The sequence below is a fragment of the Mobula hypostoma genome, chromosome 1 (assembly GCF_963921235.1).
Source record: "Mobula hypostoma chromosome 1, sMobHyp1.1, whole genome shotgun sequence".
Taxonomy (NCBI): Eukaryota; Metazoa; Chordata; class Chondrichthyes; order Myliobatiformes; family Myliobatidae; genus Mobula; species Mobula hypostoma.
Genome location: NC_086097.1, coordinates 17,590,552 through 17,607,557, shown reverse-complemented (window position 1 = coordinate 17,607,557; position 17,006 = coordinate 17,590,552). Strand labels below are relative to the sequence as shown.

The following is a 17,006-nucleotide window of genomic DNA, read 5'->3' as shown; positions in this document are numbered from 1 at the left end:
TATCACTGCCAATCGATTTTTACAGTTTACATTCAGACATGTATTTGACAATGATTTTTTTTGCATGTATAATTTAGTTTCGAACAGATCAAACACTGATATTAAACCATGCATTTCAATTATCTTCTTAGTATTCAAAATGAAATTCAGAGATAATATATTAATCAACAGTTTCTAGATGGCCAAAGTATTTTCATATTTATTATAATATTATGTCACCAAGAAGGTGAATTAGGAAAGCCAGGAGAAGCTATTAAAATTCCTTGGCAAGTACGATTAAAGAAAATCCCAAGGCGTTCTATACATAGATCAAGAGCAAGAGGATAATTAGAGAGAGGGTAGGAGCATTCAAGGAGAACATTTGTTTGGATATGGAAAATGTGGGCAAGGTCCTTAATGAGCACTCTACATCAATATTTAACAAGGGGAAGGACATGGAGGATAGAGAGATCACTGCTAAGTGTATTGAGGCCCGAGGCAAGATCCCACCAGACTGCTGAGTAGCTAATGTTGCCCCATTATTCAAGAAGGGAACAAGCGATAATCCTAGAAACTATAGGCTAGTGAGTCTCACGACAATGATAGGGAATTTACTGGAGAGAATTCTTAGGAATAGGATTATAAACATTTGGAAAACCATTGCCCACTGGGAGAAAGCCAGTATGGCTTTGTGTGAGGCAAGTTGTGCGTTACTAATGTGTTTTGAGTTTTTTGATGAGGTGACGAGGGTGACTGATGAAGATAGGGCTATGTATGTTGTCTACATTTATTTTAGTAGGGCATTTGACAAGGTCCCTCATGGGAGACTCATCCAGAAGACTATGATGCATGGAATTCATGATGAATTGGCTGAATGGATTCAGAACTTGCTAGCCCATAGAAGACAGAGGGTAGTGATTAAAAGGACTTAATCTAGCTGGAGCTCTGTGGTGTTCCACAGGGTTCAGTACTGGGACCTCTGTTGTTTGTCATGTATATAGCTGACCTGGAGGAAAATGTAGATGGGTGGCTTAATAAGTTTGCAGATGAAATGAAGATTGGTCATGTTGTTGATAATGTAGAAGACTGGCAAAGAATACAATGGGATATAGATCAGCTGCAGATGTGGGCAGAGGAATGGCAGATGGAGTTTAACCCTGCCAAATGTGAAGTGTTACACCTTAGTAGGTCAAATGCAAAGAGACAGTAAACTGTTAAAGATCCTTGGAAGTGTTGATCAACAGAGGGATCTTGGGGTCCAATTTCATAGCTCCTGAGAGTGGCTGCACAGGTTGATAAGATGCTTACAAAGGCATATGACATGCTTTCCTTTATTAGTTCAATAGTCAGGAAGTTATGTTGCAGCCTTATAAAACTCTAGTTAAGCTGCATCTGGAGAACTGCATGGAGCTCTAATTGCCCCATTATAGGAAGGATGTTGAGGCTTTGAAAAGGGTGCAGAAGAGGTTTGTGCTATAATAAGAGGATGGACAAATTGGGGTTGCTTTCTTTAGAGTGCTGGTAGGCTGAGGGGACACTTGATAGAGGTTAATAAGATCATGAGAGGCATAGATAGACAGACAATATCTTTTTCCAAGGGTTGAAATGTTTAATAGCAGAGGGCATACATTTAAGGTGAGAGGGGGTAAAAACAAAGGAGATGTTAAGGCAACTTTTTTTTTTAAAAGAGAGAGAGTAGTGGCTGCCAAGAATGTGCTACCTGGGGTGGTGGTAGAGGCAGAAATATTGAAGCTTTTAAAAGACATTTAAATGGGCACATGAATGTAAGGAAAATTAAAGGCAATATTGATTATGTAGGCAGAAGAGATTAGTTTAGCTGGCCAGTTGATTACTAACTTACTTAGTTCAGCAGAACATTGAGGGCTGAAGGGCCTGTTTCTCTGCTGAACTATCCTAAAGCTTGTTCAGTTAAATCATGTATTATAAATGATTAATTTAACTGAACAAGCTTTATGAACAAGCTTTAGGGAAGTTCAGCAGGGAAACAGGCCCTCCAGCCCACAATACCACCAGTGACTTTGCAAAAAAGGAGCTAATGTGACATACTAAATGTATGCATACATACATGCGGAAACAAGGTAAATGTGTGAAATTTTTAAAAAATCATTCAAATCGTCTATAAATTTCTACTGACATTGTGCAACAATGCAAAATAAATGGGAATGATCCAGCTGGCTTTTCAAAGGTTCAAACATTCATTTATTATCAAAGTATACACATCTCTGGTTCTAATTTTATTAACTAAACTGAGAAGTTATAACTCTCAGAAAGGATTCAACAGTTTTTTTTAAAGCTTTGAAAAGTTTAGAGTGACCTAGTTTGACCATTGTGGATATTAATACATGATACACTTCAAAAGTATGATGCCATATAGAAAAGAGATTTGAAATAGAGGCCAATGGTGTAGGATATTCTGAACGGGGTGAGTAATTATAGTGAGGTAGAGCAGATGAGTATGTCGCTGAAGAGCTATTTCAGGCACAAAGGCTACTTGGATCATTGGGATCATTTCTGCAACAAATGTGAACTATACAAGAACAACAGGTAGCACTTGGATTGGAGGGGGATTTATATCTCTGCATGAAGACCTGTTAGAGCTACTCTGGTCAGTTTAAACTAATCTGGTAGAGGATCAAACCTAAAGTAGTAGTTGAAGTAAATATTGAGGTTAGAGCAATCAAGTCAGATTGGCAGGAAATGAATATGGAAGGTCTGACAGGCTAAGCTGTATTTACTTCAATGCAAGAAAACTCAACGTTAAGCAGATGAGCACAAAACATGGAATTGAGATATTATAGCTTATACAGAAATGTAGGTGAGAGATGGAAAGGACTGCCAAGTCAATGTTTGAGAGCACTGATGCTTCAAGTATATCAGAGGTTGCGTTAAGAGAGTATTTATTTGGAAGATCATCGTGGCAATATTTAGAGAGGTATTCAAATTAGATAACCGGGAAGTGATGCATTTTGGAAAGTTAAGCTCGCCCAGGGAATGCACAGTGAATGACAAGGCCCGAGGGATTGTTGTTGAACGGAGAGACTTTGGGGTACAAGTAGATAGTGAGAAAATGGGTACACAGGGCGGTGAGAAAGACACTTATCATGCTTATATTCATCAGGCAAGAGTCTAAGTATATAAATGGCAATACCACATTACAGTTGTACAAAATGTTGATTAAGCTGTACTTGAGTATTGTGTGCAATTCTAGCCACCACACTATAGGTTCTAGGTCAATAACTTTTCCCAATTTTCATAAAAGACAATTGATTAAAACTAGTTTCCAGTTGTAGAGAGTTTGAAGGGATGGAGAGAACAAAAAGGAAGGTTAAAGCCATAAGGGATTGAAAGACACAAATTATGGTAGCACTAACTGAAAAAGAGGATGTTAAGAATGAATAGCTATCTGGGTCTGGAAGAGGGGATTGTGAAAATGGAAATCTGATGGAATGGAATCTAAAACTTCAGTAGAGGAGGAAGAAAGACTGTTGAATGCTGGTAATTTGAGATACAGCCCTAGATTATATGATTACTAAACATATTGAGTTAATATATCAAATAGAACTGATGTGGTTCCTTAAACTTATAGTAAATTAGGCCAGATTAGTGTTAGAGACAATTTTCAGGAATCAGAATAGGAGTTGGATGGAAAAATAAAGTGACAGGCAGCTGAAAATTCAGGTTCCCTTTTGCAGATCGAACATGATTCTATGAAACAGCCATGAAGCGTCATCTAAACAGCCGCAAAGAAACAGCTGTTTAAGAAACTGACTTCCACTTAAGAGACTCAACGTGAATTCTCTTGAATACCGCCCCTAACCTATTAAACAACACTACAGCATACAGTATTGAGGGCAATTGCAGACTAAGATGTTGGGCAAGTAGAGTGCTGCAAAGCTCGATGATGGGACCCCGCAATCTATATTTATGGTAAGGATTAGGAAATTTATAAAGCCATAAGACATAGGAGTGTGACCCAATCACCGGGCCCGTAAACAAACTTGGCTCGATAGTAGACAGCTAACAGCCACGTCTCGGGTTGGTGTGATTTGTGGTTCAACCAAACAGGAAAGTTGGGATTTTCCAATTAACAGAAGCTCGATTTGAGCAAATGCTCTGAAAAATACTATCCATACACAATTATCAGTCAGCAAAAAATAACCCATCATACACCGCATAAAATTATAACAAAAGTACATTTACTAATTTCAGCTTTATCAAAGAGTAATTAAGTGAAAGAAAAAAAAGGGCCCATTACAGTTAAACGTGTCTAAATGTGCGCATGACATTGGAGCTCATATCTTCCAAATCTAGGTATAACCGTTACGGCGTTGATTTCTCATCGCCAATCAGCGGTAGAGCTTCCCATGTTGGACTCCTTCACCTTGAAAAGCACTCCTTGAAATTGCATCTTCCCATTGGATCAAATCCTAAGGCTGTCTCTCCCCATCTTTTCTCCACATCTCCTGCCAAAAGACCTCGAACCCCCCCAGTGTCCATCACAAACCCCTCCGCCCAGCTCTCTCTAGAACCTTCTCCCAATTCCACCATCCTGATTGGCTGACACAACATTCCTAACTTGAATATCATATCCCCTTACCTTTACCCAAAACCGAAACATTCTACCGGCAAGACACACTGCTTTTATAGAAAGATATTAAATGAAATACCCTGCAATATTAGTAGTAGAAATCTTAACCAGGGCATTACAAGAACATAGAGACTGCTCCGCCATTCTATCATGGCTGATTTATTATCCATCTCAACCCCATTCTCCTGTGTTCCTCCTGTAACCTTTGATGCTGTGACTAATCAAGAACCTATCAACATCCTCTCTAAATATACTCAATGACTTGGGTCTTCACAGCCATCCATGGCAATGAATTCCACAGATTCACCACCTTCTGGCTAAAGAGATTCCTGCTCATCTCTGTTCTAAAGGGATGCCCTTGTATTCCGAACCTGTGCCCTCGGGTCCTAGAACCCTTCACACAAGGAAATATCTCCTCCACATCCACTCTATCCAGGCTTTTCAATATTTGATAGGTTGCAGCTTGATCTACCCTCATTCTTCTGAACTCCAGCAAGTACAGATCCAGAGCCATCAAACACTCCCCATACTTTAGCCCTTTCATTCCTGGAATGATTTTCCTAAACCTCCCCTGGACTGTCTCCAATGCCAGCACATCCTTTCTTAAAGAAGATAAGAGGCCCAAAACTGCTTGCAACACTCCAAGTGCAGTCTGGCCAATGCCTTATAAAGCCTCAGCAACACATCCTCACTCTTATATACTAGTCCACTCAAAATGTATGCTAGCATTGCATTTGCCTTCCTTACCAATGACTCAACCTACAAGTTAACCTTTAGGGAATCCTCCACAAGGACTCCAAGACCATTTGCATGTCTGATTTTTGAATTTTCTCCACATTTAGAAAATAGTGCCTGCTTTTATCAAGTATAATATTTCATAGTATGCTGATGATATAAAGTTAAAAGGCAGTATGTGCAGCACAGTGACATATCTGAAAAAGCTACTGCCTCAGCTCTAAAGATCCAGGTACAATCTTGTGTAGAGCTTAAATGGTCTCTATAATCTCAAGTTTCCTTCCACATCACAAATAAGTTTTAGTTAGCAGTTAATTTATCTTTGAAAATTGTCCTTACTGTGTAGGCACGTGATAGAATTTGAAGAAGTTGCTAAGAATATGGAAGAATTAAAGAAAAGAAGATTAATGAAGGATACATTTAAAGATATGTTCATAGTATCACTGAGCCAAGAGGTTGTTTCTGTACTTTGTAACAATGAGGATACTTTTACAATTGGAATTGGTTTATGACTGACACATGTTTTGAGGTACAGTGAGAAGCTAGTCTTGCATACTGTTCATACAGATCAATTCATTGCTCAGAACATTGAGGCAGAACAAGATAAAAACAATAACAGAATGCAGAATGAAGGATAACAGCTACAGAGAATATGCAATGCAGGTAGACAATAAGGAGCAAGATTATAAAGAGTTAGATTGTGAAGTCCAGGTTCCACCTTATTGTACCTGGGAACCATTCAAGGCTTATGACTGTTGGGTAGAAGCTGTCATTGAGCCTGGTGGTATATGCTTTCAGGGTTTTGTATTTTCTGTCGATGGGAGAGGAGAGAAGAGAAGAAAAAATGCCTAGTGTCGATGGTATTTTTAATTATACTGGATGCTTTTCTGAGGTAGTGAGAAGTACAGACAGAGTAAACGGAGGGGAGGCTGGATTCCATGATGTCTTGAGCTGTCTCTACAACTCTGATGCAGCTATACTTGACAATGATGCATCCATGTCCTGGTAGGATATTTTCTGTGGTGTATCAATAAGGGTCAACAGGAATCTTTTTGATCTCTAGGAAATAAGAGGCTTTGGTGAGCTACCTTGGTCGTAGTATTAACGTGTTTATACCAGGACAGGCAACCGGTGATGTTCACTCTAGGAATCTGAAGCTTCCATCCCTTTCAATCTCAGCACTATTGCTGTAGACAGAAACATGGTCATTGCCCCATATCCTGAAGTCATCTCTTTTGTTTTGCTGACATTGAGTAAAAGCTTACTGTCATGACACCATGTTAGTAAGCTCTCTATCTCCTTCCTAAACTCTGACTCATTGTTATTTGAAATACCGCCCACTATAATGTTATCTGCAAACTTGCAGAATGTGGGCATGCTGTCATGGGCATACATGAAGCAAAATAGTGAGCTAAGGATGCAACCTTGTGGAGCACCCGTGTTGAAAATAATCATGGCAGAGGTATTGCTGCCTATCCTTAGTGATTACAGTCTGCTGATTACAAAGTCGAAAATACAGTTGCAGGAGGATGCTTTAACTCTCAGGTCTTGTAGCTGCAGAAAGTCTTTACCACAATTCTTACAAGTGCATGAGTAAAGACATGGCAGGTGAAATGCTACAAGAAAAAAATGTGAACTCATTTATTTTGGTAGATAAAACCAAATGTGTGGAGAATAAAATAGGATTGGTTTCATAGAGTCATTAAGTACTCAGCCCACCTAATCTGTGTCATCCTGATCTTCTGCCTAGTCCAATCTATCTGTACGTGGACCACATCCCTCCAAACTCCACCTATCCATGTATCTGTCCAAACTGCTCTTAAATGTTCAATTAAATCTGCATCAACCACTTCCACTGGCAGCTTGTTCCTCAGTCGCACCACACTCTTGAGTGAAGAGGGTCCCCCACACATTCCTCTTAAATATTTCACCTTTCACCCTAAACATATTATGTTTCACCCTAAACATACGATTGCTAGTTCTAGATTCGCTCAACCTCAAGCAAAAAAAGCCTGAGTGCTTTTACCCCATCTATACCCTCCTAATTTTGTATACCTCTAAGATCTCCCCTCATTCTCCTGCACTCCACTGAGTAAAGTCCTAACCGATTAGAAGGCAGAAAAAATTAGTTGGCCATATAAATACTAAAGTAATTGGTCTGGCACAACACTGTGGACTGAAGGGCCTGATCCTGTGCTGCATTGTTCCAGGCTCTGTTCTATTCAACCTTTTCCTATGGCTCAGGCCTTCAAGTCCCAGCAACATCTTCAAAGTTTTCTCTGTATTCTTTCAAGCTAATTGATATCTTTCCTGTTGGTAGATGATCAGAACTGCACACAATACTCCAATTTCGGCCTCACCAAAATCTTAAACAACTTCAACATAACATCCCAACTCCTGTATTGCATACTTAGATTTATGAAGCCCAATGTGCCAAAGGCTCTCTTTATGACCCCATCCACCTGTAATGCCACTTTCAAGGAACAATGGATCTGTATTACCAGATCCCTTTCTTCTACTGTGCATCTCAGTGCACTACCATTCACTGTGAAAGTATTACTCTGGTGTGTCCTCAAAAATTAGAACATCTCACATTATCTACGTTAAATTGTATCTGCTATTTTTCAGACCCTTTTCTCTGATGGTTCAGATCTATTTGCAAATATTGAGAGCCTTCCTAGCCTTCCCTACTGCCCACTACAATAAGACCATAAGACATAGGATCAGAATTAGGCCATTCAGCCCATCAATGATCCGCCATTCAGCCCATCGATGATCCTCCATTCCATCATGTCTGATTTATTATCCCTCTCAACCCCATTTTCCTGCCTTTTCTCTGTAACTATGCCCCTAGACTTGGTGTCTTCCACAAATTTGCTGATCTAGTTTACCATGTTTACATCTAAATCGTTAATATAAATGATAAACAACAACAGACCCAGCTTTGATCCCTGTGGAACAACACTAATCACAGGCCTCCAATCAGAGAGACAACAATCTTCTCTCTGGTTTTTCCCAATACGCCAATGTTGAATCCAACTATCTACTTCACCCTGAATGCCAAGCAACTTAATCTTCTGGACCAGCTCCCCACACAGGGTTATGTCAAAGGTCTTGCTAATGTCTATGTATTAGTCTAAATGGGTGCTTGCTGATTAATATGAACTTGGTGAGCGGAAGGGCTTATTTCCATGATATGTGACTCAATGGATATACAGTGCCCTTAAAAAGTATTTATACCACCGCCCCCCCCCCGAAGTTTTCATGTTTTGTTGTTTTACAACACTGAATCAGAGGATTTAATTTGGCTTTTTTCTTGACACTGACCAACAGAAAAAGACTCTTCTATGTCAAAGTGAAAACAGATATCTACAAAGTGATCTAAATCAGGGTGATGGGCAATCCTTGTAGTCATCTAGCTGCCATTATTCATTTGAAGTACATTAGTTGAATATATTATAATACATAATAAAAATTGTACTTCATTTGAGAATGTATCAGAGAACATGAATGATGCATATATACATCTGCTTGATATTGAAAAATAACATTGCAAATAAGTACAACATCATCAACCAGCCAAAAATGGATGCAAATTTTAGTCACATTTGACTTGTTTCATAATTTATTTCAAGTTGCAGAACTGAATAGTGGATGCTGTAACAGTTTATGCAGAAGAGAACATACACCTAATGAGTTCTCTGCATCTCAAACATAGTTTAAATCTTAAGTACTCCAATTCTGATGAAAAATTAATAACTCAGAATAGCAACTTTCCACTGGCTTGGTGATTATTTTCAGGACTTTTTGTGGTCTTTTGTAAATCAAAATGGTGCATGCTTTAGGAACCCATGAGCTGTTACTGCTTCAGAAAGAAGCAATGTAAGAATTAGTATTGCTGTGAAACCAGGTTGTATGCTTGTAATTTTAAATATTCATGTGACAAACTGGCCAGCTGAAGGGGAAAAAATATTTGAAAAAGGTCTTGTAAAGTTTATCAGATTATGCCTGTGAAGTTGTAATATAAATATCAAATGATATTAAAAGTACATATTTGTTTCTGTCACTCACCTCGTGGTAGTGCATTTTCATTTTCTGCTATTACTTGTCCATTTGTAGCAAAACGGTTCTGAACCTGTGCCTGTCCATTTCTGTCAAATACTGAATTGGACAGTAGCTGTCCATTTCCATTTGATAAGTGTTTCACCATACGTGATGTTCCTGTCAATTGCTGAGTATTAACATGCTGTCCATAATTATTTTGTTGACTGTTGGGGGAGAAAAGCATCGTAAATAAAACTTAAGATGTTAAAATTTTAATTAAGAATCAAGTTATTTGCTTAAATTGGAATTTTATACTTAAAAATTCTAAAAAAAAATGTTATGTAAATAATCAAGAATTTCAGAATCATTTCCAAAAATTATCCACATGATTAAATTTCACTCCAGTGGACATGGAAAAACATATTTCCATGTGTACCATAAACTTGGATATTGCAATATTTTCTATTTTGTCCAACTATTGTTTTTACAATAACAGAATTTTCTTAACACTGAAAAAAGGATATGGCAAAACAGGTAATAAGTGCACCATACTGTATTTGATCAGAAAGTCAAGAATCCAGTAGCAAAGTGAGTCTTCTCCTATCATTTCAGATCTCCACCTCCCCCTCCCATTTTCAAATATCTTACTATCTCTTTTTTCAGTTAGTCCTGACGAAGGGTCTCGGCCCGAAACGTCGACTGTACCTCTTCCTAGAGATGCTGCCTGGCCTGCTGCGTTCACCGGCAACTTTGATGTGTGTTGCACACATTTGAAAGGGACCTTTTCTCTCCTCCATTACCACTTGGCCTTAATATACTTATAAAAGTTTTTAGGGTTTTCCTTTACGTTATTTACCAAGGATATCTCATGTACCCTTATAGCCCTCCTGATTTCCTTTTGAAGTGTTCTCCTATATCCGTTATATTCTTTAAGGGATTCACTTGATCCTAACTGCCTATAGCTTCTTTCTTCTGACCAAAGCCTCAATATCCTTTATCAGCCATTGTCAAAGTGTAATTTATTATCGAAGTACATACATATTACCTTGAAATTCACCTTTTATTTTGTTAAAATAAAGAAATACAATAGAATGATCAACTTTATTAGTCCAGCTCTCTCCAATTTCCCTTACTGCTCTTCTAATGTCTACTTTTGGTCAACCTATTACACCATTCCACCTTCTGATCTCTGCCTCACTGGAGGATGCCCCAAGAATTTCCTCTCTAAATACTACCATAATATTCTACTTAATCAAAACTTTGAATGTGTGCTTCTATATATTCATGCTTCACCCTGAAAACTCAAAATCTCATTATTCTGTGCAATACTAAACATTGTTCTGTCTTTGCCTTCTCCTATAATATATTTTAATTTAAATCTATTACGCTATTTGCTCCATTGCACTTTGTTGAGAAATGACTAAATTTAGCAAATGGTTTAATTATAATTATTGAAGACCACTATCAACCTGGTATCAAAGAAAAATAAGACAATAATAATGAGCCAATAAAACATGCATTGTTTGTCCTCAAACAGGAAGGCAGTAATTGCTTTTACGGTTGCCTGCCAGGCTGTCTAAGTTGTTGAAGTTCATACCTTCTCCAAGACAGTCACCATAAATATCCAGAAAAGAAACACTAATTCAACTCCTAGAAAATTTATAGGAATTTGAGTTTCTCTTTTAAACTACTAACAATCGATACCAAGAGCCAAAATTATTATCAATATTTCTGTGCGTTACATGCTGGCACAATGATGGTAAAGTGCATGCTTGTACGATATGGTTTACACAAGATTCTATCACATAAATGTACTAGCATTGAACCAGGTTTTAACCCGAGAATTGTTCTATGCTTCCACATAAATGCCATCACTCTACAATAATGAGTCTGAAAAGTCCAACTTCTTTTATTTCCCTTGACTGATTTCACCCTTGCTGCAAATGTCTTCAGTTATCTTGATTTATCATCTGATTGAAGTTATCAGTTTCATTAGCCTGACAGAGCATCACCTTTGCAACCCATACAGAAGATCTCTTGGAGCCCCACCCATTTATTCACATATGATCTGTTCTCCGACCACCTCAACACAAACCTCCTCCTTGTCTTGTATGACCCTTGTCCTGCTTACTGAATGTCTTCTTCTCTTTCCCTTGCCTCTTCTCATTCCCCAAAAATCTATCCTCCAACTCATTTGCCTCAGGGTTCTGGAAATTAACAGACGTGGAGGCCATCAGTGGGTAATCACACAAACTCAGGGACTAATCATTAAATAATCCATCACATCTGTTACATAATGCTGCCTTTTAAGGATACAGTATTATTAAATAATTGCAAAATCTGTAACAATTTATGAAAAATCAAAACCACAGAATAATACTAATATCTTCAAACACTACTGTCAAAAAGAAGCTGAAATATCCTTTTCAACTTAATGCCAGACAGAATCATTAGGAATACTTAGGACTGTATCACAAATATTCCTAACCCAGTTAAACTACTAATCGAAGATGGGTTGACAATCATACAAATATAATTAGAACTTAACAGAACAAAAGTGTTTGGCTTACTTCTTGTCTAATATCAATGTCTAATATCATTACAAAAGAAATATTATCTTCTACTTGCATCCAAAGATGACTGAGTTGAGGATTTCCACCCTGTGGAACTCCTATACAAGCTAATTATTATTATTTTTTTTAAGGCATCGATTAGTCTTGCGAGACCATAGATCTGCGCCTGGAAAGTCTTCACTCTCCAGGGCGCAGGCCTAGGCAAGGTTGTATGGAAGACCGGCAGTTGCCTATGCTGCAAGTCTCCCCTCTCCACAACACCAATGTTGTCCAAGGGAAGGGCAAGGGCCGATACAGCTTGGCACAAGTGTCATCGCAGAGCACTGTGTGGTTAAGTGCCTTGCTCAAGGACACAACACGCTGCCTCGGCTGAGGCTTGAACTCACGACCTTCAGGTCGCTAGTCGAATCCACTGGCCACGTGCCCACACGAGCTAATTATTAGTCTCTGACAAAAACACCATCTTCTTTAAGAATAGATACTCATTAGCAGAAGCAAATATTTACTCCATGATCCTTAAAGAAGGGCCAAAATTATTGATTAGAACTATAAAGGAAATAAATGTCAGAAGTTAACATGGTTTTCTCTCCCAGGCTGCAAGACTGCTGAACACCCTACCACCACCTAGGTCTCACTATGTATGAAGTGCCATTAGCATTATACTGTTTACTTTTTAATTGTGTCATAAATTCACCTTATTACTTGTCAGTTTACTTGTGGCAATATTATTTTATGTATTGCGTGTGAGGTATATGTACTGCGTTGTGCACCTTGGTCCAGAGAGGAAAGTTGTTTTGTTTTACAGTAGACATGTATATGGTTAAAATGACAATAAACTTGAAATTGAATTTATAAGTCATGGACTTAAAATTTTAAAAAACTGAATTATATCAAGATGTTCTATGTTCACAATGGATGATCGGAGTCTTAACATCCTGTGATCTTAGCTATAAGGATGTGTCAGAGAATTAACAGACATGAACTCAACGTGTCATTGGATTCCCCTTATTGAGCATGTACCCTACTTGTTCCATGCATCACTGCTCAAAGAATATGTAAAAGGTCTATTTTTTGTATTTTGTAGGTGAATTAGCTAACAAATTAGCAATAATATGCAAGTAATTTTTACAGTTCACTAATGTACATGCAAATATTATGATAAAATGAAACATTTCAGATGAAAATAAAACACTATTTCCAGTAGTTTGTTTTTTAATTGAGATTTCCAGCAACAGAATGCCGCCTGATTTATTTTTAGTTTCATTTATCTGCAACAGGAGACCCACAATTTGAGGATTTTACTTTAGATGGTGCTACTGAAGACAGGCATCAACTTACTGGCAGTCAAAAAAGCAAGAAATACAACTAAATACTTTATTCTGTGGAAGATTGTGGTAAACAATCATCACGAATAATAGAGGCAAGTGAAAACGAAGCTGATCCAAGGGGCAAGGCGTGCAGATGCGATGCAAAGTCAGAGTGAGGACGAGGCATGTTCAAGATGGAGTCAGGGCATACGAAGCCGAGTTTGGAGCCCATCCACCCAAGGAGGGGAACGTCGACTCAGACCATGAGAGGCCTGCGTCGGGCATTTTCATGCCTTACAAGGCGCAGACTGGAAGTCTGTGTGGGGCACCACTCTTCGCACAGACTAAAGCAACGTGCGATTAAGTGCCTTGTTCAAGGACACAAACATGCTGCCACTGCTGAGGCTCGAACTAGTGACCTGCAAATCACTAGACGAACGCCTTAACCACTTGGCCACGTGCCCAACCGAGTGAAGGCTGATCAATCTAAGCACTGGGACAATTTGGAAAGGTTGGGTACAGGCAGAAACATAGCAGTGGGGTCTAGGCCCCGAGCAAATCATTGCAACAGGGCCCACGTCCTAGTGTGGGGAACGAAACAGTGTTTGGATGATTTAAACACCAGGCCAGATGGATTGAAAAGGCAAGGTGTCAGGGCCAGGTCAGGCTGGACCGACTTGTTGCTCTCAATGTTTGCTAAATGTTGTTGCTTGCTTTTATTGTTTATAGAATGTGTTTTTTTCCTCTCTCTGAGCATTGGGTGTTAGTTGCTCTTTTTTAAATGAGTTGTTTTGTGGCTGCCTGTAAGCGATGAATCTCAAGGTTGTATAATTTATACATACTTGGATGATAAATGTACTTTGAACTTTTGGACTTTGAACATTTGCTTTTTCTCTGTCTAACTTCCTCATTAAAGCATCAACCAAAAAGCTTCCTGAACTTAATACAAAGGTATAGAGATAAAACAAAGTAGAGAGCAATAACAGAATTTATAACGTAGTGTCACAGTTACAGTTACAAAGATAGTACAAAGCAGAGAGACTATAAGGTGCAGGAGCTATGCCGGGGTAGATTGAGAGGTCAAGAATTCATTTTAACACACAAGAGATCAATTCAAGAGTCTTGTAACATTGGGTCAAATGTTACCTTTGAGCCTGGGGTTGCATTGTCTTTTTGATGGGTGAGGGGCATGAGAGAATGTCTGGGTTGGAGGGGGTCTTTCATTATGTTGGCTGCTTTTCTGAGGCAGCAAAAGTTGTAGGGGGAGTTCATAGAGGAGAGGATGGATTTCATGTTGGACTGAGCCGTGTCCATAACTCTCTGCAGTTTCTCACTTTCTTGAGCAATGCAATGGCCATACCAAGCTATGAGGCACAAGAGATTCTGCAGATGCTCCCTCCTCCCTCACCACCATTCAGAGCCCCTAAACACTCCTTCCAGGTGACGCAGCACTTCACCTGCAAATCTGTCACTGTCATTTATTATATCTGATGCTCCCAGAGTGGCCTCCAAACACTGGTGGGACCCAACACAGATTCAGGGACTACATCATCAAGCACCTTCGCTTCATCCACTGCAACAGCTTGGCCACTCATTTCAATTCCACTTCCCTTTCCCATACTGAGATGTCTGTCCAAGTCTTTCTCTACAATCATGATGAGGCCAAACTCAGGTTGGAGGAGCAACACCTCATATTTCAACTTGGTAGTCTGCAACCTAACAGCATCAACATCAATTTCTCTAACTTCTGCTAATCACGCCCCTCAGTTTTCCTCCCCCACTTTGTTTTCACTCATTCTAGTGGCCCACTTAGCCCTTCTCTTCCCCTCCCCCACACTCACAACCTGCCAATCACCTCCCTCTGGTTTACCACCTCCTTCCCTTCACTTGATGTTCTACTGCCCTCTTCTATCAGATTCCTCCTTTAGCCCTTTGCACCTTCCACCTATCCCCTCCTGGCTTCTTGCAACATAAGACCATGACGGATAGGAGCAAAATTAGGCCATTCAGCCTGAGTCTGGTCCACCATTGTATCATGGCTGTTTTATTCTCCCTCTCAACCACATTCTCCTCTCCTGCCTTCTTCCCATGACCTTTGGCACTTTGACTAACCAAGAACCTATCAGTCTTCTCTTTAAATATATTCAATGACTTGGCCTCCACAGCCACCTGTGGCAATGAACTCCACAGATTCACCACTCTGACTAAAGAAATTCCTCCTCATTCCCTTTCAACCATACACCTGCTTACCCACTCTTACCTGGACTCACCTTTTTCCTGCTAGTGTGCTCCTCCCCTCCCCCTTCCATTTTATTCTGGCTTCTGCCCCATTCCTTTCCAGTCTTGATGGAAGGTCCTGGCCTGAAATGTCAACTGTTCATTTCGCTCTATAGATGCTGCCTGACATGCTAAGTTCCTCCAGAATGCTTAAGCTGTGTTGCATCCAGACAGAATGTTTTCTATGGTGAATCTACAAAAATTGGTAAGGGTTAATGGGGACATGCTGAATTTCCTTTACCTTCTGAGGAAGTGGAGGTGTTGTTGCGCTTTCTTGGCCATTGGACCTATGTGGTTGGACCAGTATAATCTACTGGTGATGTTTACCCCTAAGAGCTTGAAGCTCACAACCATCTCCATCTCTATACCAGCAACAAACACAAAATGCTGGAGGAACTCAGCAGGCCAGGCAGCCTCTATGGAAAAGAGTAAACAGTCGACGGTTCTGACCAAGACCCTTCATCAAGACTGAAAAAAAAAGATGCAAAGTCTGATTAAGAAGGTGGGGGGGGGGGGAGAGGATAAAGTAAAGAGATGTGAAGTTGATTTGTGAAACAGATAAAAGGATGGAGAAGGGGGGAATCTGATAGGAGAGGGTAGAAGACCATCGAAGAAAGGGAAGGGAGAAGAGCATTGGAGGTAGGTGATGGGCAGATAAGGTGATAAGGTGAGAGAGGGAAAAGGGAATGAGGAATGGTGAAGGAGGGGGACAGCAATTACCAGAACTTCAAGAAATAGAATTAGAAGAGGAATAAGTGGCCACCAGGAGATCCTGCTTTTTTTTGGTGGACGGAGCATAGGTGCTCGGCGAAGCAGTCTCCCAATTTACGTCCGATCTCTCCAATATATAGGAGGCCACACTGGAAGCACTGGATACAAATAGATGACCCTAACAGACTCACAGGTGAAGTGTCATCTCACCTGGAAGGACTGTTTGCTGCCCTGAATTGTAGCGAGGGAGGAAGTGTAGGGGCAGGTGTGGCACTTGTTTGCTTGCAAAGTTAAGTACCAGGAAGGAGGTCAATGGGGAGAGACAAATAGAGAAGAGAGTGATCCCTAGGGAAAGCAGAAAGTAGAGCAGGGGGTTGAAGAGAAAAGATGTGTTTGGTGGTGAGATCCCGTTGGAAATAGCAGAAGTTGGAGAGAATTATGTGCTGGACGTGGAGGCCAGTGGATGGAAGGTGAGGATAAAAGGAAACCTATCCCCGGTGGGATGCGGGAGAATGGAGTGAGGGCAGAATTACATGAAATGTAAGAGATGCTGGTGAGGGCAGTGTTGATGATGGAGGAAGGGAAGTCCCTTTCTTTGAAGGGGGAGGACATGTCATTAGTTCTGGAATGAAAAGCCTCATCCTGAGAGTCAGTGTGACAGCGACAGAGGAACTGAGAGAAGGAGGCAGCATTTTACCACCTCTGCATCATTGATTTTCACTGATGTGAGTGTCATTTTGTTAAATCTCTGTGAACATCTGATTACAGCTT

General features: G+C 39.9%; 1 protein-coding gene across 4 annotated transcripts in view; it reads right to left on the bottom strand.

Moving 5' to 3' along the window:
* LOC134344379 (latent-transforming growth factor beta-binding protein 2-like) overlaps window positions 1–17,006 on the bottom strand; it is a 510,939-nt gene that overhangs the window by 358,387 nt on the left and 135,546 nt on the right. For all 4 annotated transcript variants that reach the window (XM_063044071.1, XM_063044078.1, XM_063044088.1 and 1 more), the window contains one exon: window positions 9,395–9,591. In XM_063044071.1, coding sequence (XP_062900141.1) covers window positions 9,395–9,591 — 197 coding nt within the window. The remainder of the gene's footprint in view (window positions 1–9,394; window positions 9,592–17,006) is intronic.